Consider the following 24,360-nt stretch of genomic DNA (forward strand, 5'->3'; position numbering starts at 1 on the left):
GTTCTCAATACTTATACTTCTTCACTGCAGTTCATACCACTCTTTACAATTTTGCATTTTCTTCCAGCATGCTTTTGAAATTTCTCTCTTGAAAGAAACCAGTGAGAATTGAAACATCTATTCAAATTCCCTTTTCAGACTATCTTATTTCACTTTTCTGTGACATCTGAGGCTACTGGCCACCATCTGCGGGAAGCTTTCCTTCTGTGATTTCCATGTCATTTTCATCTCTTTGTTTTTCTTTTCTACCCACAAGGCTCTTCCCATCGCTAGCTCCCCTTCTCCCTCTGTCTCTGAACTATGGCATTCCTCAAGATTTTTCCTTTGGCTTATCTTCTTTCCCCATTAGAAATTTCATCTACTTCAGCTGTTCCAGTTAGTCTTTTTATGCTGATGACTCAAATCCAAAATATATCAAAGCTTTAAAATGATACACATGGGGAGAATTCTGGAATTCTGGTTCTACCTCTTACTAACAGTGACCTTAGTCAGGTTGTGCAGCCAAGATCTTTAGGATTCTGTTTGGGTAACATAATAATGCCTTATCTCATAAGCTTGGCACAAATTGCTTTTTATCTTTCTGTTTTTCTGCATAACTTCTCATAAGGGTTATCGGTTCTCAATACTTCTTCACTACTGTTCATACTACTCACATTGGCATGCATAGTTTATAGTATACATATAGCACATTGTTAATGCAAAAATATTGGTAACTGTTATTAAAGCCACATCTATAGTCCTCATTTCTCTTTAGAATTTTGACCTAAAAAATCAGTACCCTATAGGATCCATATGTCTTAAATCAGCATCTCCTAAATAGTACTGCCCTGATGTGCCTTTTACTCTTAATGCCACTGCTCTCTTCCCAGTAATCCAGGCCCCAAACCATGGTATCATCTAATTAATGGGCTTGTTCTTTGGCCCTTTACATTTAACAGTAATTTTCTTAGACAAATAAATACTCTCTTGGAACATTGCTCTCATTTGTTTCCTCCTTCCCAATACTGCTCCCAATCATTTATTTTATTTTTTTAAAAAAACTCTTATTACCTCTCCTTAGGATCATTTCATTTAAATGGACTTCTAACTGATCTCACCATGTCATCTCTCTCTAATTTCCAATCAAGCCTTCGGTTAATTGCCAGATTATTCTTTCTAAAGCAAAGCTCTAATCATGTTATTCTACCATACCACTAATAATAATAACCTAACATTAATCTTTTCTCACAAGCTAAGCAGAGTTTTACATGGGTTATTTCATTTAGCCCTATCAATAGCTCCATGAACCAGGTATTATCATTATCATTTCCATTGAACAAATGAGGAAACAGCCTTTGAGAGCTTGAGTATCTTGTGAAGTTACACAGCTAATAAATGGTGCAGTCAAGTTCCAAACCCAGGCAGAGTGCCTCCAAAGTCTGCCATCTTAATTTGTTAGGCTACGCTGCCTCACAACTGCTTCCTTATGATTCCCAGTGCCTATCAAATATAGTGTAAATTCTATACTTTACTTCTTTCCAACCTGACTTCAAGCTAACAGTTCTGTCCGATTTCAATTCTCATATACAATATTACATTCCAGACAAACAGGGTGACTTGCTAAGTTACCATGAGCTTCAGTGTCTTGTACCTTAGGTCTGGCCATTGCTTCTGCCTGGAATAACCTACGCTTCGTTTCTGTCAGTTGGAATTGTTCATTATTCAGGCGAAATGGCATCTTGTAAACTGAGATATCCGGCATCCTTTCCAGTTAGGACTGAGGTCTTTATCTGTAATCCAAAGTATGTGTATACAACTCAGACAGCCATTACCACAGTTTGCTGTGGGTTGTAGTCAATCATGGATGTGATTTATGTGACTTGACTCCCTGACCTAATTACACAATTCTTATACAAATGATTGTGGGGTTCATTCATGTTTTTTAAAAAATCTACTCAGTACACTGTCTTAGGTCTATTATATGCTTAATAAATGTTTATTGAATGAATAAATGTGATTGTGGGTCTCAATAAATAGGATTATTGGTTTGGGTTTCTGAAACATCTGAGCTTGAGGGGCTGATGTGGAAATTATGCATGTGATAATTTAACGAGACCACCTTTTAAAAAAAAACTGAGACCTATAGATATTCATACTTTAAAATCTTTATCTTTGGGTTGGGTTTTGGTTTTCCTGGGGAGTGTTTGAAGGTGTAGAATTTTAATATTTTAAATAGTAATTTTAATACTATTAAATGATGGACACTGTCCATAAACAGAACTTGGAACTTGGATTAAAGAACAGTCTCTTTGCAGACTTTATGAGTTATTAACCACTTTTTTCATGTTTTTAAACTTCTTATGTTAAAGTTAGTGCATTTTATTAGAGTAAGAGGAATATGTTACCAATTTATAACTGCCACTGTTATGTTTATACACACTACTTGCCTTCCTGCTGCTGCTGCCCGGGGTCCTGTTCCTGCCTCCCATGCTGTGAGCTCACTGTCAGTTTAAAAATCTTGGCTAAGATTTAAAAAGAATTTAGCTGATAATGATTTTAAGTGTTTGCCTCATTCTCAGAGAAAATGCATATTCTCCTGGCTTGGAGGCCTTTAAGGCACAAAAGAATTGATCTCCAAGGGCAAATTTCTCTGGCTGATCTATGGGCGGGTGGTAGAATGATTTGGTGAGGAGAGGCCTTTCTTGTACTCTCAGATTTCATCATGTTGAGTGTAAGGCTGAGCCTGACCTTTTGTATTTATTGCTGTAAATGATTTTGTGTTCGCCTTCTTGCAAGTGAATTGCTTGAGTTAGAAGTTGAAGTTCTTGACGCAACTTTTAATCCATTAAAAAAAAGTAAAATTCATTTATAGAGGAACTGAAATCATTAATTACGTTGTAGCTCCTTATCTTTTTTATGTTACACGTATTGCTGTGGGTATAGTGCTCTAAAACATCTGCTCAATAGTCCGTTATAGAGGCACAAGAATGCTTTTACATGAATGCAATAAAGTAGCAGATGCTTCTTAACGACAACTCCCCAATTCATTTAGGAAACAAGTCAGTTCTGGATTTGGGTTTTTTCCCCTCCAAGTGTGGCAACTGTGCAGGCAAATGATTCCAAAGAGGTTAGAACTGACAAATCAAGTCACTGTGTATAATTTTTTAGGGTACTAAAAGCCTTGTCTAATAGCACTTTAATAAAGTTAGCATTTTTCTTGCTATGCAAATAATTCTTTGCCATTATAAGTAACCAGGAAAATACATTAATTCAGTATTACCAGGCTAAGCTTCTTTTATTTTCTTCTTTAGAAACTTCTGTTGAATGTTGATTTATCATTCAAGAAAAGAAATGGTGGAATAGTCTAACCAGATCTTTCAAAATTTGGCTCTCCAAATTTTAAAGTAAGGAAATTATTTGAAATATGGATTTGTACTTACTGTCATTAATAATGACCCTCAACCAGTGTGGCAGTTGAGCATTTTAAGTGGAAAAAGTGGTCGAATGCCCAGGCTTGGTAAGAAGGAGACATGGGGGTTCAGCATTAGGAAGTCAAACATAGCTCCTTCCAGGAGTGATTTGTCACGTCAGAGAGAGACCATGAGGCACTGGTGAGGTCCACATCCCCGCTGCAGTCAGTCGGTGGTGGTGCTGGCCTTTCCTCAGTACAGTAGGCAGTCACGTGCAGGGTGTGTGCTGCTGTCACCACTGCCCCAGCCTGTGGTCTCTGTAACGGAAACTGGGTGGTTGGTGACTCTCATTAAAGATTTCCACGTTCAAGGAACCATCTCTTAAAAACCAGAGAATCTCGGTAGGATTAGTATATCCAGCCTGGAACACTTAGTATTGGTAAGCTTATCAGGTCCCTTTCCCATGAAGATCAGATCAGAGGGCTGGATTTAAGAACTTTGTGCTGAAAGAGGAGAGCAAGACCATTGAAAGCAAGATGTAGAGGATGCCAAAGATCAATTTTGCCTTCTTCATAACTTTAACAATGCTCTACGTCACCAGCACAGTCTTTAAAGTGGATGCGTGCCTGCAGAGGGCTTGCACAACAATCCACTGAGATATGGGAAGTAACATTGGACCTGCTATTTACATTCACTTTGATTTTTAAAAAATTTAGCTTCAGTAATATTTAAATATGGCTTCATGCTGGCATCTCCACTCTATTCATTTGTCAGAAGATCAGGTGTCATAGATGTCAAGGCATCTAAAAAGGAACTGGGACCTAGATGATAGGAAGGAGCCAATGGTGATGCCCTCACTCCTTTCAGTGTTTGTTATGCATTGGAGTTTACCTGTGCCCTGGATTTCCTGGAATGATATCATCCAATTTTAGTTAACATAACTCCTGCTTGTCAGACTAAGGGCTTTAAAAGCTTCCTGCAAAGAAACTCCAGAAGAAAAAAATGGTAGAATCAGATCTTTCAAAATTTGGCTCTCCAAATTTGAAATTAAGGAGATTATTTGAAATATGGATTTGCACTTATTATCATTAATAATGACTCTCAACCTGTGTGGAAGTTGTGCATAATGATAGTATGAAGTGACCATGATTGGCAAGTATGAAAATCATCCAGAATGTGAAGACAGAACTCTTACAACTGGAGAAAGGGGGTTGAAATATGAGTGTCATGATTTACTAAGTACAGCCAGTGATGTACTTCCTCCATGTGGATCTGTAGATCTTTCTCCTCTATTGCAACTATTAAAATCACCTATCAAAAAAAATGGGCCAGGCACAGCAGCTCACACCTGTAATCCTAGCACTCTGGGAGGCCAAGGCAGGAGGATCACTTTGAGCTCAGGAGTTTGAGACCAGCCTGAGCAACAGCATCCCTAATAAAATTTAGAAAAAATTAGCTGAGCGTGGTGGCATGCACCTACAGTCCCAGCTACTTGGGATGCTGAGGCAGTAGGATCACTTGAGCCCAGGAGTTTGAGGTTGCTGTGAGCTATGATGACACCACTGCACTCTAGCCCCAGCAACAGAGTGAGACTCTGTCTCAAAAAAAAAAAAAAAGAAAAGAAAAGAAAAAAGAGCTGAAGCCAGACCTTTGAAATGCCGTATCATAATCAAGATTTAAAACAAAAAATTGTATATTCAATCAAATTGCTCTTATCAAAATATTATTGGCAAAAAGAAGTATCTGTACCAGCAATTAATAAAGTGATTTTTCTGTAACTTTTTATTTACTGAGTAGATTTACACATTTGGAACCCAGGGCTCTTTGTCTGTGTGTGGACTAGGACAGGGTTTTTTATGAAGAGAAATGAAATTACCCCTCGCTCTTCAGAGTCTACTTTGAATTAAGACTGCTACCTCCAGAGTTGGAGCCAGAAACAGGACTGCCGGGCACGTGGGTGGGATCTGGGCATTTGGTTTCTGGATGTCTGATCATCCGGGCTTGTGATCTGGACAGGCTGGCTGCTTGGCAGCACTGACCCTGGACCCAGGAGCCCAGGGAAAGCCAGGTGACTGTGTGCTCATTTGCATGCTATTTACATGTGTAACATTTTGAGGTGCTAACTTTTCAATGGGTACCATAAAATTAACATTTCTGAGACTTTATTCAGCTACAACTGTGGGGCCAGACAGAAATCTGAGAGCAAATCGGGCAAGATGCCCAATGAGGGGTTGCGGGCCCAGGGCCAACCAGGCCCTTTGGTGCTCAGAGCAAAGAGCTGGGTGGGAGGGCTACTTCTGTTAGTACCTAGATCGTTCCCTAACTAAAATAATGACCTTGAAGATATTTTTCCTTCATCTTTATCTTATCTTTTAAATTTTTCTATTTTAGTGTTTTACAATACATATAGTATATTTTACAGAAATATACATTCATAATTGATCAAGAGGTAAATATACACATATTAGGAATTAGTGCTTAAATTTTTTGACTCCTAGAATCACAATCAAAGAAGTTTGGAGACCTCTGATTTATAGTATGGAAATGGCAACAGATAGTTTATACTCATTCCATTTATTTATTTCATTCAACAGATATTGGTTGAATGCCTGCTATTTGCCAGGTACTGTTCAGGATGCTTAGGACACATGAATGAATAAGACAGGCAAAAGCCCTGCCCTCACTGACATTCCCTCTTTGTTTTTGGAGACAGGGTCTTGCTCTGTCACCCAGTCACCCAGGCTGGAGTGCAGTGGCATAATCTTAGCTCACTGCAACCTTAAATTCCTAGGCTCCAGTGATGCTCCTGCCTCAGCCTCCTGAGTAGCTGGGACTACAGGCGTATGTCACCATGCCCCCTTGCTGACATTCCAAGGGATGCGTGTGTACCATAGTAGGAGAAGCCTTCTATGACCTCCTACCTCCGACCAGATAAGGACCTCATGATGCATTCTCATGTTCTTATAGCACTTGCAATACTGTGATCAAATAATTGTTCATGTAATGATTTGTTTTTCTTCCACCTTCTTTCTAGTTATAAGCTCTTTGAGAGCAAAGACCCTGTCTGTTCAGTTTGCCAACATATCTCCAGTGCTGGCACTGTGCCTACCTAGTACATAGTAGATGCTCAGTGATCATTAGTTGGATGAATGTGTATGTGTGCTGTGCACATGCATGCAAGTGGGCACATATGCACGTGGGTGTAAAATGACTATGTGTAACACCGAGAAAGAAACCCATGGGCACTCTCAGGTGGAAACTATTGCTGGAGGCAGAAGGACATCTATCGAGCAGAACAAAGTGTGGGCAGAGGGTTTTTAGTGGGCTGCCACAAGAGTTTGTTAGGAAGAAGCTTGGGTGGTTAGAGGTGACAGGGGTGACAAATTCTAGGTGATGGGGCAATCTGGTGAACTTAGACAAAAACAGTTCCTAAAAATCTATCAGAGTGGGTGGTATGATCATTGAACTAAAAATAAACTTTGGGAAAGGGTGATTAGAATATTAAAATGGTTGGTGCTATGTAAAACTGGTTTATATTTGAAAGAGCTGGAAAAAAAAAGATTAAAATCTCACAAACCACATTTATAGATGAGGTGAAATTATATATCCTCTGGGGACTGTGTGCATTTTCTGTAGTAGCACTTGTGATTATACTTTTATAGTTCTTTGTGTGATTATTTATTTCATGGATCTCCTGACTTTGGGACATAATATCTGTTATTGTTCTCCCCTTTATTCCCAGGGCCTAGGACAGCATTTGAACAGGGAGGGGTTGGCTAACCATGGCCTGCTGCCTGTTTTTGTATGTCCCACAGCTAAGAAGGGGTTTTACATTTTTATGGGGTTAAAAAGAATCGAAAGAAGAATAATATTTCATGACATTTATATAATATGTAATTGAAGTTTTAGTGTCCATAGTGTTTGATTGGAACAAAGCCACATTCATTAATTTATGTATTATCTAGGCTGCTGTCATGCTATAGTGGCAAAGTTGAGTGGTTTTGACAGAGACATATGGTGAACAAAGCCTAAAATATTTACTATCTGGACCTTTAAAAAATGTTTGGGCACTCTTAATCTAGAACATAGAGGGTACTCTATAACATTTGTTGGATGGATGAATGAATGAATGAGTTAATTAGAATACTTATTGTGTACCAGGTAGTATTACGTATTATCTCGTTTAATATAACACATTATACAAGGGAAAAGTGCCTTTATTTAACAAGTGAAGAAACTGAGGCACAGAGGGGTTAAATGGCCTGCCCACCCTGTGAGTGGCAGAGCCAGGAATTGAACCCAAGACTAACTCCAAATTCTGTGCTCTTTTTCACTTTTGTCAATACTACACTTCTCTAAAATCCAGGTGTTTTTATCTGAGATTTTGAGCTTTCTCTAGTGTCCCAATAGGAAGATGAGAACTTCACCTTGCTGTTGTAACTGCTGAAATAGTGTTATTTAACAGCAACAACTACGTCTTTATCCCAGCACGAGCACAGTGCCTGGCATGTGGTCGGTACTTGAGGAAATATTAAAGGGATTCTTCTGGTAAAAAGCAGGCAAGAAAACAAATAAATCCCTATTCACATCCATATAATCCAGAGACAGTTTTGAGGAAGGGGAAGGAACAGAACAGTTCTTTGCTGAATCCCAGAGTGATATTTCTTGTGTACGTGGGAGAGGGCCTGTGCTTTAGGATTCACAGTCCTACAGTGAATGCTTGCCTCTTGGTCTATTTATCAAGACCTTATCATTTTCACTCCTTGCCAGTGAAATTTACTTATTTCTGGATTTGAGTGTAGAAGTTTATTCATATGCTGAAGGAATTTGCAATTTATTCATCAAGATATTTAAAAACCTTACTTGTTTAAATTAGGGTAGTGCTATCTCTTACCCTAGAAAATGACTTCAGCCAAAGCCCAGCCCATTGGATTTAATTATCATCATCCTTTTAAGGCTCAGAATTTCTTATCCCCTCAGAAAATTTAATGTAACCTCCTAAGATAGGAAAAAAATGGAAGAGGGGGAAGAGTTCACCAAACGGAGACACAGGTCCTTTAATAAAATTCTGCTTAGTGCTTATAAAAATATAACAAAATGAAATTAAAGCAGGCCTTAAAATGGATTTGCAGGGGTAGGCAAACTAGGGTCTATGGGCCACAGCTTGTTTTTGTAAATAAAATTTCGCTGGAGTAGAGCCATGTCTGTTTGTTTACATGTTGCCAATGGCTGCTTGCAGGCTTCAACTGCAGAGACCTTATGGCTCACAGAGCCTAAGATATTTTACTCTCTGGCCCTTTAGGAAAAAGTTTGCAGATCTGTGGAACTAGAGATACAGGAAAAATTAGAAGAACTAGGATGTTTAATATGGGGAAGAGAATTCTGAAGACAATAAATTTGTTCATATTTTTGCAAGGATATTATATAAAAAATGATGACTCTTGGTTTTTAGTTTTCTGCAAGGATAAATCTAGTGGAAACTGATTTACTCTGTAGCAAGATAACAAGGAAGAATTTTCTGGCTCCAGAGTTATAACCTAGAATGCCCTATAAGGCAAGTCTCACACATTCGTGGTTGCATGCATGGTACAAAATGTATCCCTTTTTGGCACCCCAAATCCCACTATTGAAGATTCTTTCCCTGGTTTATTCCTGGGTTTCGGCACACACACAAAATAGATTCCTTTTGATTAGGGTTATCAGCCTCAAATCTGCTATTGAATATAATAATTGCTAAAGGAGTAACATACTAAGCCATCAGTGGCCATTAATACTTTAGCAGGAATTATTAATATTTAATCAAGTAGAAGGAAAAGGAGAAAATGAAGAAGTTTTTTGGATAGGAGGAGGTAAAGGAAAGATGCAGTGTACTGGGAGTGGGGATGATGAGCTGAGGTCTTAGGTTAATGGAGGTGCGCTGGGCTCCTCCAAGAGGAGACCAAATGAGATGACAGTGCTCCTAAAAACATAGATGAGTAGCTAACGAAGGCAGACTAGCTTATGGCATAATTTTGGGTCTTGGTGATTGAGCTTTCCTGCCTTTATAATTCCATAGACTACAAAAGTACAGAATCACAAAGTAGACCCTCCACATACAGGTGAGGCAAGTCTTCTGGAGTGGCCCACTGACCACCTACATAGCATCACCGTTGTTAATAAGGTGGATTCTTAAAACCCTTCCCAGAACTCCTGAATCAGAATTTTGGGGGTGGAGTCCAGGAATACATCTGTTTAATATTTCTCACCCCCAAAAACCTAATGGTCTTTGCAGAGTGGAGAGAACCCTGGGCTTGGAGCCTGAAGGCTTAGGTTTGTGCCCTAGTTCCATTTCTTACTTGCTGAGTGACCTTGAGCCTTCCTCCTAGAGCAGAGGAACAGATGACATAACGCATATCAATAGGCTTAGAAAAACCATAAACCCTTATAACTGATGCTGATCTTTCTTATGTAACATGTAAAAGGTGACTCTGAAGAGAAACACAGTTGACTTATTTCTGAAGCCGAGAACACCAAGTAAAAATCTTTCCCTCTTCCTTTAGTTACTCATGATTTAACATAAGCAATTTCTGATTTTCAAATCCCATATCCTGCTAATTCTTTTGCTTTTAGATGTGTAGAAATCTTAAAAGTAGATGAGAAGAACCTACCTTGCCTTTTAAAAAGTCCTTCTGAGCCCTTCTGATTTTTTTCTAGGAAAGCAGTGCTTTTCATATATTGTTACGATGTAGAAACAAATTGCCATTAGCATATGATAGGTGCTAGGAAGCATTATTACTCTTTCTCCTTGCCAGAGAAGCTGTATTCTCTAGTGTGGACTCAGAGACAGCCTCGTCCATAATCCCACCTCTTACTCAGCCTGTTTGGTAGCTGCCCAGCTCCAGGCACTAGCTGTCTTGCTGTCTCCTATGCAGTCTTAAAAGAAACAGGGCCCAAGAAGCACAGTGGAGCCAGCTGTAAACATCCAGAAAACTGCCAGATGTGCTCTGGTGTGCTTCTGCATCCCCTCCCTCCTGCCTTGCCCGTGAGCATGCCAGTCTGCAGAACAGGACTCAGTCCCGCACAGAAGACAGATTCCCAGTGGGAACCTCCATTGGCCATGCTGATGCTGATTCACTCCCCTCCAGTGTAGCAGGGAGAGCAAAGAATGGCACCTCCTTTTTTCCCTTTTTAAAAAATCAGTAGCAGTAGTTGTGATAATATTACTGGGATGGGGGAGTCTCATTAAGATGCTATCCTTGGGATCATCTTGTGACCACCCCTTGTTGTTTCAGTGTTGCCCTGGATGCTGTCAGATGTATGCCTGCCTGCCTGTGTTGAACCCTCTCTTAGGTACCAGATACAACGCTGACCGTTGCTAAAAGAATGACATTGCTTGCAAAGGTTCTTGTGACAGTCACTTACTCAAAAACCACAGAGATCATGGAAAAAAGTCATTCTAGGAATTAAGGTAGTGAAAAGACCACCCCACTGTAAAATGATGAGCCATGAAACGAAAAAGAGGAGCTGGTTACTTAAAGCCCCACACATTATTTTTATAATTCACTTTAAATGTTTTAATAATTAACATTCTTTCTTAAGGAATTGATTTTTCAATGGTTTGTCAAAAGGCTTCATCAGTCTTCATCAATTCTGAAAATATTAAATGGTTGTTGGCTCAGAAATATCAGCAAATGAAGAGTTTGTTACGTAGCCCATCTTTCCACTGTGACTAGATGGTTTATGTGTCCACTGATGGATACAAGTAAGGACTGTCTCTGAACCAGCCCTGCCCCTCTGTCACTCTCTGGCTTCTTAGCTGTGATTCTAGTCCAGTAATGTCAGGTTTGAACTCAAGACCTGACTGGTAGAAGATAAACAAATTGACTCTCTTTTCCTCAAGGGATATTATGAATAAAGCTCATTACTTATGTTTGCTCAGTAATAGTAATAGAGATTATTAGTGATAGAAGAAAAGTTTTTCTAACTTCAATTACTTTTCCCTGTAGGCTAAATAAAGATATGAATCTCATTTCCAAAGCCCAATACACTATTTGGGTTTGCTTTCAATAAAATATCTATGAAGTGTCTTCAGCATGATCCCTATTTAATGGGATTTAGTTGTAAAGCTTAATTCATATCAGATTTTCTAAATGAGAGATCACTGTCAACTTATTGTTAATTGAATTCAATAAAATCAAGGTTTCTATAATTAATGTGAACCACTTAATCTTTTAGCTCCTTGAATGAATGTAATTTTCTAAACACAGGTATCTTCATGAAATAGCAACATTTGGAGGAAAATAAATGTATTGTGACTTCCCTGTTAATATCAAATTAATATCAGATTAAATACAATTGGCCCTCCATATCCATGGGTTCTGCATCCGTGGATTCAAACAACCAGGGATCAAAAATGTTAGGCCTACAATGGTTGCATCTGTGTTGAACATGGACTTTTTTCCTTACTATTATTATTTAAACAATACCGTATAGCAACTGTTTATATAGCATATACCTTGTATTAGGTATTATAAGTAATATAGGGATGGTTTACGGTATATGGTAGGATACATGTAGGTTATATGCAAGTACTATGCCTTTTTATATCAGGGACTTGAGCATCCATGGATTTTGGCATCCTTAGTGGATTCTGGAACCAATTTCCCATGGATACTGAGTGCCTACCGTATATCCAAATCCTTTAAAAATCACATAATAAAAGAAAAATAATAAAATATTAACAAACTAACTCAAGGTGTTAATATTGTGTTCAGAACATCAGTCCAAATTAAGCATAGTGGTAGTTATGAAGTGGCATACTACAGTACAAAGAGCAGTGGTTTCAGTGTCAGTAGACATGAGTTATAGGACTTCCTGTGCCTCTAACTATAGTAGTCCCCTCCTTATCCACAGGTATTTGTTCCAAGACCTTCAGTCTTAAAAATGCAAACAGTACTGAACCTCATATATACCATGTTTTTTCCTATACATACATACGAACGATAAATTTTAGTTTATAAATTAGGTATAGTAAAAGCTTAACATCTTCTCTTTGACATATCTAAATTGCCAGCATCACTACTCTTGCACTTTGGGGCCATTATTAAGTAAACTGTTACTTGCACAGAAGCACTGTGATGCTGCAACCGTTGATCTAAGGACCCAGATGGCTACCAAGTTACTAACGAGCTGGTGGCATCTTTGGGGTGGATATGTCGGACAAAGTGACGATTCACATCCCAGGCAGGCAGGACAACAGGAGATTTCATCACGCTACTCAGAACGACACACAATTTAAAACATGAATTTTTTGTATATGGAATTTTTCACTTACTATTTTTGGACCGTGGTAACTGTGGGTAACTGAAACCTCGGAAAGTGAAACCACAGATCTGGGGATACTGTTGTACCTACGTGGCATTGGGTAAGTAACTAACCTTTCCGGGCCTTGTTTATATCTGTGAGATGAGAGTGTTGGGCTAGATGGAATGATTCAAGTTTCTTTCACTATTAGAGTTCTGATTCTGTATACTGTAATATGGTATCAGAAACTTTTTTCACCTTAATTTTTTTTATTTTGGAAAATTTAAAATATTCCTCAAAGTAGATAGACTACTATAATTAATGCCCAGGGACCCATCAAGCCCCCCCAACAATCATCACTCCGTGACCAATCATGCCCCTTCTGTACTGCTATCCACTCACCCCTCTCCCGTGGTATTTAAAACAAATCCCAGATATTAGATTCTCGGTATAAGCACGATCCGCCTGCCATCTGTACTGATAGCACCTTGAGGTCTTAGAAATTTTATTTAGTTTTTAAGAGGCCTCAAATTGCCTTACGCTTTCTTTGCTTTCCATTTTTAATTTGAAATTTTTGAGGTAACTATAGATTCACATGAAATAATAAAAAATGATTAGAAAGATCCCATATACCTTTTACCCAGTTTCTTCCATTGTTTTTGCAAAACTGCAGTATAATATCACAACCAGGGTAATGACATTGATATAATCCACTGATATTCAGATTTCCCCAATGTTACTTGTACTCGTGTGTGTATGTGTGTGTGTTTCTATACAATTTTAGCACACGTGTAGGTCTTCATATCCACCACTGCAGTCAAGATACAGAATAGTTCCATCACCACAAGGATTTCTTATGTTGTCCTTTTATAACCAGACCCCTCTGCCCCACAACCATCCAACACTAGCCTGCTCTTTTTTCTTCATTTCAAAAATTTTATCATTTCAAAAATGTTATATAAGTGGAATCATACAGTATATAACCTTTTGGGATTGACTTTTATCAGTTAGCATAATTCCTTGGAGATTATTGTATGTATCAGTAGTTTGCTCCTTTTAATTGCTCGGTAGTATCGTATGCGTGTAGTACAGTTTGGTTAACCATTGACCTGTTGAAGGACACCAGAACTGCTTCAAGTTTTTAGCTATTCTGAATAAAACTGCTATGAACATTCATGTAATTTGTATTTCCTTGATGGTTAATGATGTTGAATATCTTTTTCATGTGCTTATTTGCCATTTGTATATCCTTTTTGGTGATATTTTGCATTTTTACTTCTCCATTTGCTTTTTTTCAAACTTTAGGGTGGGAATGGGGTTGCTGATGAATTACGTATGAAGTTTGTTATATTTGATAATACACCTAGTTGAGAGGAAACAGAAGACTGAAATAGAAAATGCTACTTACTAGGGCTCTCAGCTCTGTACTAGAGTTTCTGGGAATACAAAAATGAGTAATAAAAGAAACTTAGTCTCGAAGTTCTAAAACCATCTGGCACTTTTAACTGTAAAGGGAAGCAGAAAATATATAGAAGTCTGAGATTTCCAAATTGCATGACTTCAAGGGATGATATTTGCATGAGTTTCACAAAGGTGACCATGAATGATGGAAAGATTCTAGCAGACACAAATCAAGGATTCACAAATCAGGTTCATCTGAGTAATGGATGCAAAAATGTGCTTGTACATAGATGGCTGTCCAGAGCATAATAGCAGTCCTAATTAGGGGACAAGCACCCCTGCCTGGCTTTCACATGCCACAAATGCACTCAGCTGCCAGTGAGAATAGTGACTGAGAGGAGACTTCCAACAGGCTCTTCAAGAAGCTTGTTTTGTCCTCTCCCCCTTACTTCTTGAGTCTCCTACCTGTTCCAGAGAATGTGTATCTATGCCTAATTGATCACCAGTGGCAAGTACCTGGTGTCAACCCCAGCACATTCCTGAGTGCTTAATTTAAGTTTGGGTGAAGAACATGCTTTCCAAAAATTTTATCCTCCCTAGCAGCACTGGGTCTCAGGCAGTCTATTTCTGCAGTTTTCTGCAGAAATTAATGACCCAATTTCTTAGATTCAGTATACACTAAAGAATTGCACAGTGATGGTCTAACAGGAGAAATAGCTCAATAGAGAAGAATAGAGAATAAAAACACACACACACACACACACACGTACACACACCCCTTTAATTTCTAGTAATGGTGACATTTAAAATCAATGGGAAAAAGATGGACTATTGCAATTGTCTGGGAAAAAGTCCTACCACACACTATACACAAAAACAAAATTCAGGTGGATTAATGATCTAATGTTAATTTTAAAACATATGTGTGTGTATATAATAAACAAATTTAACATTTTTATAATTTTTAAAAGTGAAGTGAGGCATAGCAGGAGGCCTTCTAATGAAAACATGTAACTCAGAAGCTGTAAACAGAATTGCACAGATTTGACTACATAAAAGTAAAAGAAGAATTATGATAAAAAGTACAATCAACAGAGTTGAAAGAAAACTGAGTGAAAAAGTTTTTTAGTCAGGTGCGGTGGCTCACGTCTGTAATCTCGGCACTTTGGGAGGCCCAGGCAGGAGGATTTCTTGAAGTCAGGAGTTTGAGACCAGCCTTGGCAACATAGCAAGACCTCATTTCTGCAAAAAATAAAAAAATTAGCCGGATGTGGTAGCACACACCTGTAGTCCCAGGTACTTGAGCGGGCTGAGGCAGGAGGATTATTTGAGCCCAGGAATGCAAAATTACGGTGAGCTATGATTGGGCCACTACACTACAGCCTGAGTAACAGAGCAAGACTCTGTCTCTCAAAAAAAAAAAAAAAAGTTTTCTGTTTATATGTGTATATGTCACACATATCCTTGTACACCTCTGTTTTTCTATGGTGCAGACATGTATATTTATCTCCAATAGTAAGTTATTGTTTCTTATATACAAAGAGTTTATATACTTCAATAAGAAAAGTACAAACAACCTAAATATCAGAAAATAAAGAATAAGAACAAGCAAATCATGGAAAAACACAAATTATCAATGAATGTATGAATAGCTGCTCACCTTTACTAGTAGTCAAGAAACTAGAAATTAAAACAACAAAAAACTGGCATTTAAAAATACATCAAATGGGCAAAAATTGAAAAGAAATTATATTCAGTATATATTGGATATTGGAAAAGGGCATTCTCAGGCATTTTCTTCTGGGAATATAAATTGACACAGCCTTTTTCTGAGGACGGATTGGCAGTGTCTCTTGAAATTTAAAATGCACATACCTTTGGTACAGTGATTCTACCTTTAGAAATCTGCACCATAGAAAAATAGAGGTGTGCAAGGATAGATGTGCTAGGATATTCATTGCAGTATTATTTGTAGTGGCAGAAACTTGTAATCGACCTAAAATATCTGGCGATATGGAAACGTTAAAAGAAACCAAAAGCAACTATGATGTAGTCATACAATGGAATATAGTGAAGGCATTAAAAGATGCGAAATCTACAGCAGTGACATGGCAGTATGTGGCAGGATGCCCGTGAGTGAAAATATCCACTCTAGGAGCATATGTATAGATAGCAGGATTTAATCAGAGACGGTGGGGTGGGGAGGAGGTGTGTATGTGTGTATGTGTCTGTGAGCCAAAAAAATTAAAAAGTCTGGAAAAATACACATTGGCCTGCTAAAAATGGTTACAAATCTGAGGTTATAGGAGTGCTGGGAGGAGGAGAATTTCACTTTTTCTTTTATGTACTTGTGCAGTGTTTGTAATTCTATCTTATCATCAAGATATAATTCCTTTATAATGTTAAGAAAGCAAAGAGATTATAAATGCTAAACAACCCAACTGTTGACCAAAAAAAGAAAGAATTGGGTTAAAAGAATTGATGGAAAAGAAGGTACAGCTACCTATGCCTAATGAAAATTTGGAAAAAGAAAAAACACAAAACACTCTTTCTTGCTACTATTATTAATTTTCTCTATTTGGGATATTTATTTCAGTGATTTCTCCCTGGTTACTTTGCTGGGTTTAATTGATAGTGTTTACTGAAGTTTAGCGAAAAGTACTTCATAAATATCTCTAGTTGTGATTTATCCATTGTGGTATCTCCCCAGTGAACTGACTGAGAGTGGGGAATTACAGAAATTATCTGGAAAGGAGATACAGATCTGGAAAGTAGTCTGTGGCTTGGCTTATCTCCACAGGAAACCTTATTTCATATTGATAAAGTTTGAAGTCTTTCCTGTAGTTCTTTCTGATTGTTCATTGTTGTTGTTACTGTTTTAATGAGAATTAGAATGAGCCAAACCAACCTGCTTTCTTCATTCCTGCTTGTACTAATTTCATTTCAAAGGACCCAAATAAATAAATGAATGTGGATGGAACCAGACTCTGATTCAACATGTTCAATTAATTTCTCCTAAACATTCAGATACATTCTTTAAAAAACCCCACACATAATAAAAAATATCAACCAGTAAAGAACAATTAGGTGAGAAGTGAGATGACTATCACCTCTGTTTACAAAACCCTGTTTAAGTTGACATTAATATTCACCATCTAATTTATTTTAAATCAAGATTTATTGTAGAAATATACCAAAGATAGAACAATAATGAAGAAAACAGAATCATCTCAGGTTTTGAAATACACCTAACAAACTCAACCTCTTGCAAAATAACTTTCTTATTCAAAGTGGAACTGGGAATTGTTCAGCACACAATGAATCATCTTTTGGCAAGTACAATAGAATCTTTAGGGACATTTCACAGCCTCTTGTTCAATTGTTAGGATGTTTTTAGCTTTCACAGGTAGGGAAGAAGGTAGCTCGTATAGCTATCATCTTGTTGCTAAAATTGTACAGTAAAGATTTTTCAGAGTTGCTGTTGCAATAGATCTTTTTGCTTTTTTTTTCTTCTTCCTGTTTCTTTACTCAGAGCTGCTTTGTCTCTCAAAAACAATCTGGAATTACTTAATGCTAATGTTTTCTGGTTTTACTATTTACCCAGGACTCAAATGTTAAACATTAATATGGGAAACTCCCTTTTTCCTTACCTCATAGCCCTATGTTTATTTAACTGTTATTTTGCAAGAAGAAAATCTCATCTTTTCCTCTCCATGTTAGTGCTTTTCTTATTGACAAATGCATTTTGGATTTTGTTTTTGCTTTTTTTCAGGAGGCTTTAGAGCTGCCCTCGGATGATTGTGAAGTGGCTGAGACTGCAGCGGCGTCTGAAGTGATTAAATATGAGTATCATGTCTTATATTCCTGCAGCTACCAAGTGCCTGTACTTTACTTTAGGGCAAGCTTTTTAGGTAAGACGGTGTCTGGAGCTAAAAGTAAATTTATAACATTTACATATAAGGCAGAAAGCATATTTGGAAAATTATTCTCAAGTAGAAAAAAATAGAGTTAAAAATAAGAAAACTGTGGGTGAGGTAAGGTTTTACCAGTAAATTTTCTCATGCTTCAGAAAGGGTATCAAGACTTCAGAGTGAATGATATCATCCCAGCCTTAAGTCTGATCTTCAGATTCTTGGCCTTCTGCCTGAAGTTGACTAAGCCCCCTGGCCCTTTTTCTTTTCTTTAAATAAGTAGGAACAACTTAAAGCTACAATGTTTATTTACTTCTAACTATACAGTAAACATTTCTTTGAATGTCAAGTGATCCCATTAACTCAAAAGCCCCTGTGCCTTCTTCCCCAAAAGCTAATGATTACTTCAAGAAATGTTTATCAGTTAGGTTAAGCCGTATTTAAAAATAGCTCTAACATTTCCTTCAGCCATCTATACATCTCCAATGCCTTCACTTCCTGAGATGCTGTTACTCAACTCATTCTCCTGCCAAGAAGGTGGAACACCCTGTCTCCTTGGAGGCCTTTGCTAATAAAGCTTATTTAATCAGCAGCCACATGGCATCCTTCCCCTGCAGTGCCGCTGAGACTCCCCGCTAATGTCCACTGCCTAAGCCCGGTGAGCGCTGGGGCGCCCTGCCACCCTGGCTTGGCACCCAGACGAGCCCCCTGTCCAGCCCACCCCCTGCCCTATTTCTCCTTTTCTATCTGGCCTTATCAGCAGCCTTTTGCATTTTGAACAGGCCCCTAACTTTTTCTGGATAGCTAAGACATCTGAATTTAGCCAATGATATTTTATTTTTAATTAAAAAGTAGCTTAAGCTGCTTTGAATGTGTATTTGGTAGATTTAATCACTTGCTGCCTTATATTGTTTAATGGTCTCTAATTTTGCAGTGTTGGCGGTTTAACAAGCACTTAGGATTTAAAACAGAAGAACAAATTCTCATAGACTCCCTGGTGAGAAGATTTTAATCTGAGGTGCAGTTCCTAAGAACTGACAATTTGGGGTAAATTTTCAACATGGGACATGGGGAATTGAGGACACTGATAGTTCACTAATGCACAAACTCATGCTGCAGATTTATCCATATAATTATTACAAGCCTTTAAAACACTCATTGTATTGTAATTATGTTTGGTTTGGAGCCCAGAGGTTAAAGGAGGTTTCTTGTCAGTGAACTGTACTATACTAAAAAAGTAGGAGATCTATTTATTACCCAGGGGGAGGAAAATGTTTTTCTTGGTTCTGGTTTGCTGTGGCTCTACCTAGTACCTTCTAGATTCAAAAACAAGTCGTGGCTGTAGGTAGAGGAAATAGGACACTTCTTCTTCAATTCTGTACTTTCATATAATTAGTATTCACCATAAGCAGTTAATCACTAGAGAAGAGCTCCCAGAGACAAAACAAGTTGTTTAGCTTGTCAGCATTAGGGAATCAGAGGTGTTGAAACATGACTGCTTCTAGCTGGAAGTGGGTCTTGCCAAGGCCGGGGATGAGCTCATACGTGTGCTTTGCTCTTATGTGCCAACAGCTCCCCTTACAGTACAGCACGGTAATTGTTCCTGCAAGTCCAATTATATTTTAATGACATTAGTATACTTCCTATGATCCTTTCTTTATGATTCTCTATTCCTTAAAGAAGAAAACACACAGCTAGCATTCTTGGATTCTGTTTATATACTTTTAAGATGCTCTTCATTTATGCCCAATAAAGGAAAGCCAAATTTATTTTATGTAGAAGCATTCTTCATTGCCCACTCCCATTCTGTGTTGTATAGAATGGGTATTAGGAATTTTTTAATTCATTTCAGTCCAGAATTAATTTAGTGCTTGTTTAGGCACATTAAAATATCAAATTTAATTTTTGCAAAGCATATTAAATGTTTTCTGGTGGAGAAACATGAAAAATAGTTCTCTTCTTTATCATGTTCTAATAATTTCTTTTTTTTTCCCCACCTATCTTAACCTCACAGATATTCTAAAAATATTTGTCCCTTTACTGTGGAGCCATAATTTTTCATTTATTCCCCTTAGTCCATTACCTTTGCCTGTGATATCTGATTACTCCTGCCTTTCATCTGTTTGTTAAACAAATCTCTTGTCAGTATGGTGAATGGATTCCTAATGTCTTCCTCTTATTCCAGGTCCGGATTTTTCTTTGTCTCATTCTAAGAGAGTTCCGACCTAGAAAGAGGATGACTGTAAAATTTCTTGCCCAGGGGTCTCTTTTTTTTTGTTGTTGTTGCTTCAAAAATAGTTCACTTAGCCTTGTTTTTGACAGATATTTAGAATTTCTTTTGCATTTGATTATTAGTAAAAATTAATTTCTCTGCTTTGTTCTGAATTTTCTTTCTATACCTTTTTTTTTTTTTTAAAGCAAAAGCAAAGCAAGTAGTAAGTAGTTTCTATTTAAATTGACATTACCCTTTCTTCTATCAGCTGGCTTAGATTTCAGGAGACATCTTTATTTTGTTTCTTGAGATGCAATCCCAATGGGCTATGAGTTCCTCTTATTCCTCTATGTGGTCCAGTGTCCACCAGGCCAACTACTGCCCGAGACTTAGCTAACATGCCACCTACTGTTGTCACTGCTATGTCATATCATATAAAATCATATAGTCTATAATAGCACAAGTTGCACTATAGCAGAATTATTTGTTTACTTGTCTTCTATAAGATGGCAAGCTAGAAGGTAGGGCATTAAGGTAAAAAGAGGAGCGAAGGAAATTAATATTGAGTACCTACAAAGTGAGAAGCTTTATTTATGGCTCTGTGTGTGTGAGAGCCATATATGGTGCATTCAGCTGTGGCACACCATCAACAGTGAGCCAATAATGATGACCTTCTGACCATTTGTGAGTATAACCTAAAGACTGAAACATGGTGATGGTGCCTTTTTCAGCTCCTCTGATGGGTTCTAAGGAGGAAGTAATGCTATTGTCTTCAGGAGACCTAGGATCCAAACCACTTATATAGCTTCACTCTTTAGTCTGATACTTTCCAGAGACTATAGGGTTAGTGGACTAAGAAAAATAGAATGTCCTGAGGACTCAGAAATGGGCATCCAAACTAGCTGAGCAGCTGCTCCACTCCTATAAACATATATCTTTATTTGATCCTTGAAGTCAGACAGCCAAGCTGAGACAGCATTCTGCTTCTGGATGCCTTTCATTCCTACTCCTTGGACCTACAGGAGCTCAGTTTCCCAGAGGGTAACATGGATTTAAGAAGAGAAATAAAGCAGGCATGGTGGCTCATGCCTGTAATCCTAGCACTCTGGGAGGCCGAGGCTGGAGGATCACTTGAGCTCAGGAGTTCAAGACCAGCCTGAGCAAGAGCGTCTCTACTAAAATTAGAAAAATTAGCTGGTCGTAGTGGCAGGCACCTGTATAGTCCCAGCTACTGGGGAGGCTGATGCAGGAGGATCCCTTGAGCCCAGGAGTCTGAGGTTGCAGTGAGCTATGATGATGCCACTGCACACTAACCAGGGCAACAGTGTGAGACTCTGCCTCCAAAAATAAAAGAAAGAAAGAAATCCTCCCTTCCCAATGTGTTCTCCCTTCCCAGTGTTCTGTTTTTCCTTAACTACTTTTGTCATTGTAGGTTTGGGAGAGGTGGTGGGTCAGGGTTAATACAATTTGCCACCCAGCAGTGGGTGAGAGGTAATTACACAAGCTGGGTAATAATAAATAGCCTAACATTAGAATAGTGCTTTTTAGCTTAGGAAATCCATTCCCACAAAGCATTGACATCTTCAAGGGCTTTCTGCTTCTTTGTTTCTGTTTTTTTGCCCACTGTTTTTGAAGCACACCATATTAAAGAATTATTTGTATCATGCTAAAGCCTCCTATCCACTCTCCATCATTCTTACCATTTGATGACCCTTTTATGTCCCATTTTCCCTTTTGGGGGCTTGGCTTTGATGAAAAGCTGGTGGCAAATGTTAGAAATACGGTAAAAACCTTAGGTATATACATAATGGCTTTTGGCTTCACCAGAGTCCTAGGCTTAAATATTTCCCCTTACATTATAACTAGAGATTTCTATATTTATTTCAGCTTGAATTCTGATTTATTTCTTTCCTGTCTCTTTCTCTTTTCCTTTGTTCTCTATTGAAAAATGGACCAAGTGGTTCTTCTCATTTTCAAAATATTTAATTCTTTGGGTGACATATGGGTTCTTCTCAAGAACTGTTTTGACATATTTCTTTAATTAGTCAGAAGGGCTGCTTTTGAATAGAGAAGGAAGCATTTCTTCCATTTAGCAACTGAATATCTGTCCTTTCTGGAGATCCGTTCTATTATTGACCCAGGAAGTCAGAGTATAGAATTAAAAATGTAGCCCAGATATTTCATGTGAAAGATTTGTCCACTTATTGGAGGCCTGAAGGATGCTCACGGAGAAGCAGGGCAAAAGAAATAATCAAAGAATAATTCCTTCTCAAAGGCAGCATGAACCAAACCAAGATAAAGGCCAGGGTAGAGACAGAATAATGGAAAGTTTGCAATTAAAGCAGTGTACAAACCATCAAGGAGGAAGAGGAGGAGGGTTGTCCATGGTTTGGAATAAAAGGATATCTTTGGAGTACGTGGAGGAGAATGATAGGAAAACAGGAAAGATGGGGATTGGAGGAAGCTGAAGAATGAGAGTGGAATATCCGTAACTCTGCCCAACAACTTTCAAAGGATGCTCATGGGTTAGGTCTCCTGAAAAGGACAGAAAAGCATCATAGAAGGAGAGGAGGGTGAGTGCCAAGCTGTACCCAGCTGGGGAGAGCACGGCATATTTGGGGAAGTGACAGTCCAGTTTGGAATAGGGATTCCCTTAGGACAGATTGTGAAAGAAATGGTTGAAAAGATATGTTGAGGTCAAATTATGGAAGAGGTAATGGATGGGAAGGGGTTGGAGGATTTAAAGAAAAAGTGAATGAGATTGAGCAGAAGTGAATGAGACCAGCAGAGGGATTTCCTAGAAAGTAGGACTGAGCAAAAAAGAAAGGGGAATAATTGAAGGATGAGAATGAAATTTGAAAAAAAAGGAATTGGAATTTGGCATTTTTAGTTATTGTCATTAGCATTATAAAAATTTAAAAAATAGTAACCTCTTAGAGAAAATGAGCTGGAGGAACATATTTTCAGGGAAAAGGTACCATTGCCACTACAGTGAAAGTTAAGGTAGCTTGTTGAACAGGAAGAAAAAAGTGGATTAGAGATACTTAAAGACTGGGGCAAAAACAATTCTAGTTAACTATTACAATGAGCAGAAAGTAGGAAATGATTCTGTAGAAAATTTAGAGCCTTATTTGATTGTAAAGTATCTTTTAAAAAGTTTATATATTTATATTTATACTATACTTATATTTATGTAGGTAATAAATCTAGCCAAAATCATACTAATGAACTGGAACATGAATTTTGGAGATTAAAAAGAGATTCTAGGGATTGAAATGAGATTTGAAGAGCAAACAATGAAAGTTATTAAGAAAAATAATGAAAAATTATTTAACTAATACAAATATATTCAAACTGAAAAGTCCAAATAAAAGAAGAAATTTAATGAGAATTATTTATTGAACCATGTAAATGTTTGAAACATTATGGAGAATTAGGATAGAAGTTGGATGCTGGGTTAGAACATGTGATGGGAATAGAATTAAAAAATCAAGCCCTGGTTTAAAAATGTACTCAAGGAAAGGCACTAGAGGAAAGTGAAACAAAACTACAGAAACAGATAATTAGCTAGAAGGTTTATTCTAACCAGTGTTAGTACAAAACACCATATATACAAAAAGCAAGATATTTTAAATAGACCCAGAGGCCTGGAAGAAAAAAATAAAAGGTAAGTAAATTTATTTTCTTAGTTTGTAGGAGACTATATTTTGGCTTTCCTGGACAGATGAATATTTATGCCTCCATATGTAAGAAATATTTCTTTGCTTATTATTGGCAAAATTAGCCCTGTTTGAAACATCCATTAAAACATACACGAGTGCCTAATGTCTGCACAGCACAAAAGCCATTAACCTATTTAAAAGGTATGCGGAAACAAATGACTGCCCAACTTGTAACTCGTTTATTGCTTTTCTCCTCCTTTAAAGTCATCAAAGTACATATGTCAGGTGCTGTGTTGAGAAGGCAGAGACTGCATTCTCTGTGGGAAGGGGACCAAGTTGGGTGGTGGAATAAAGGTAGCCAAAATGCTAGTACAGGAGTAATAAGTCTATGTTTGGGAGGTATTGAAGTTTGAGGAAAGCCAGGAGTCCAAATTGCTGAGTACTGGGATACCAGAGCAAGAGGTTCAGATCAAAACCTCAGAATACTTTGGATAGGATTAAAA

At 37.9% G+C, this 24,360-nt stretch overlaps 1 protein-coding gene across 1 annotated transcript in view; it reads left to right on the forward strand.

The window, feature by feature from the left end:
• The window catches only part of ATG10 (autophagy related 10), a 228,269-nt gene that overhangs the window by 122,303 nt on the left and 81,606 nt on the right, over positions 1 to 24,360 (forward strand). Inside the window, exon 3 of the mRNA XM_069492512.1 lies at positions 17,845 to 17,983. Within this exon, the coding sequence (XP_069348613.1) occupies positions 17,845 to 17,983 (139 nt within the window). The remainder of the gene's footprint in view (positions 1 to 17,844; positions 17,984 to 24,360) is intronic.

This window comes from Eulemur rufifrons, chromosome 17, assembly GCF_041146395.1.
Source record: "Eulemur rufifrons isolate Redbay chromosome 17, OSU_ERuf_1, whole genome shotgun sequence".
NCBI classification, from domain to species: domain Eukaryota; kingdom Metazoa; phylum Chordata; class Mammalia; order Primates; family Lemuridae; genus Eulemur; species Eulemur rufifrons.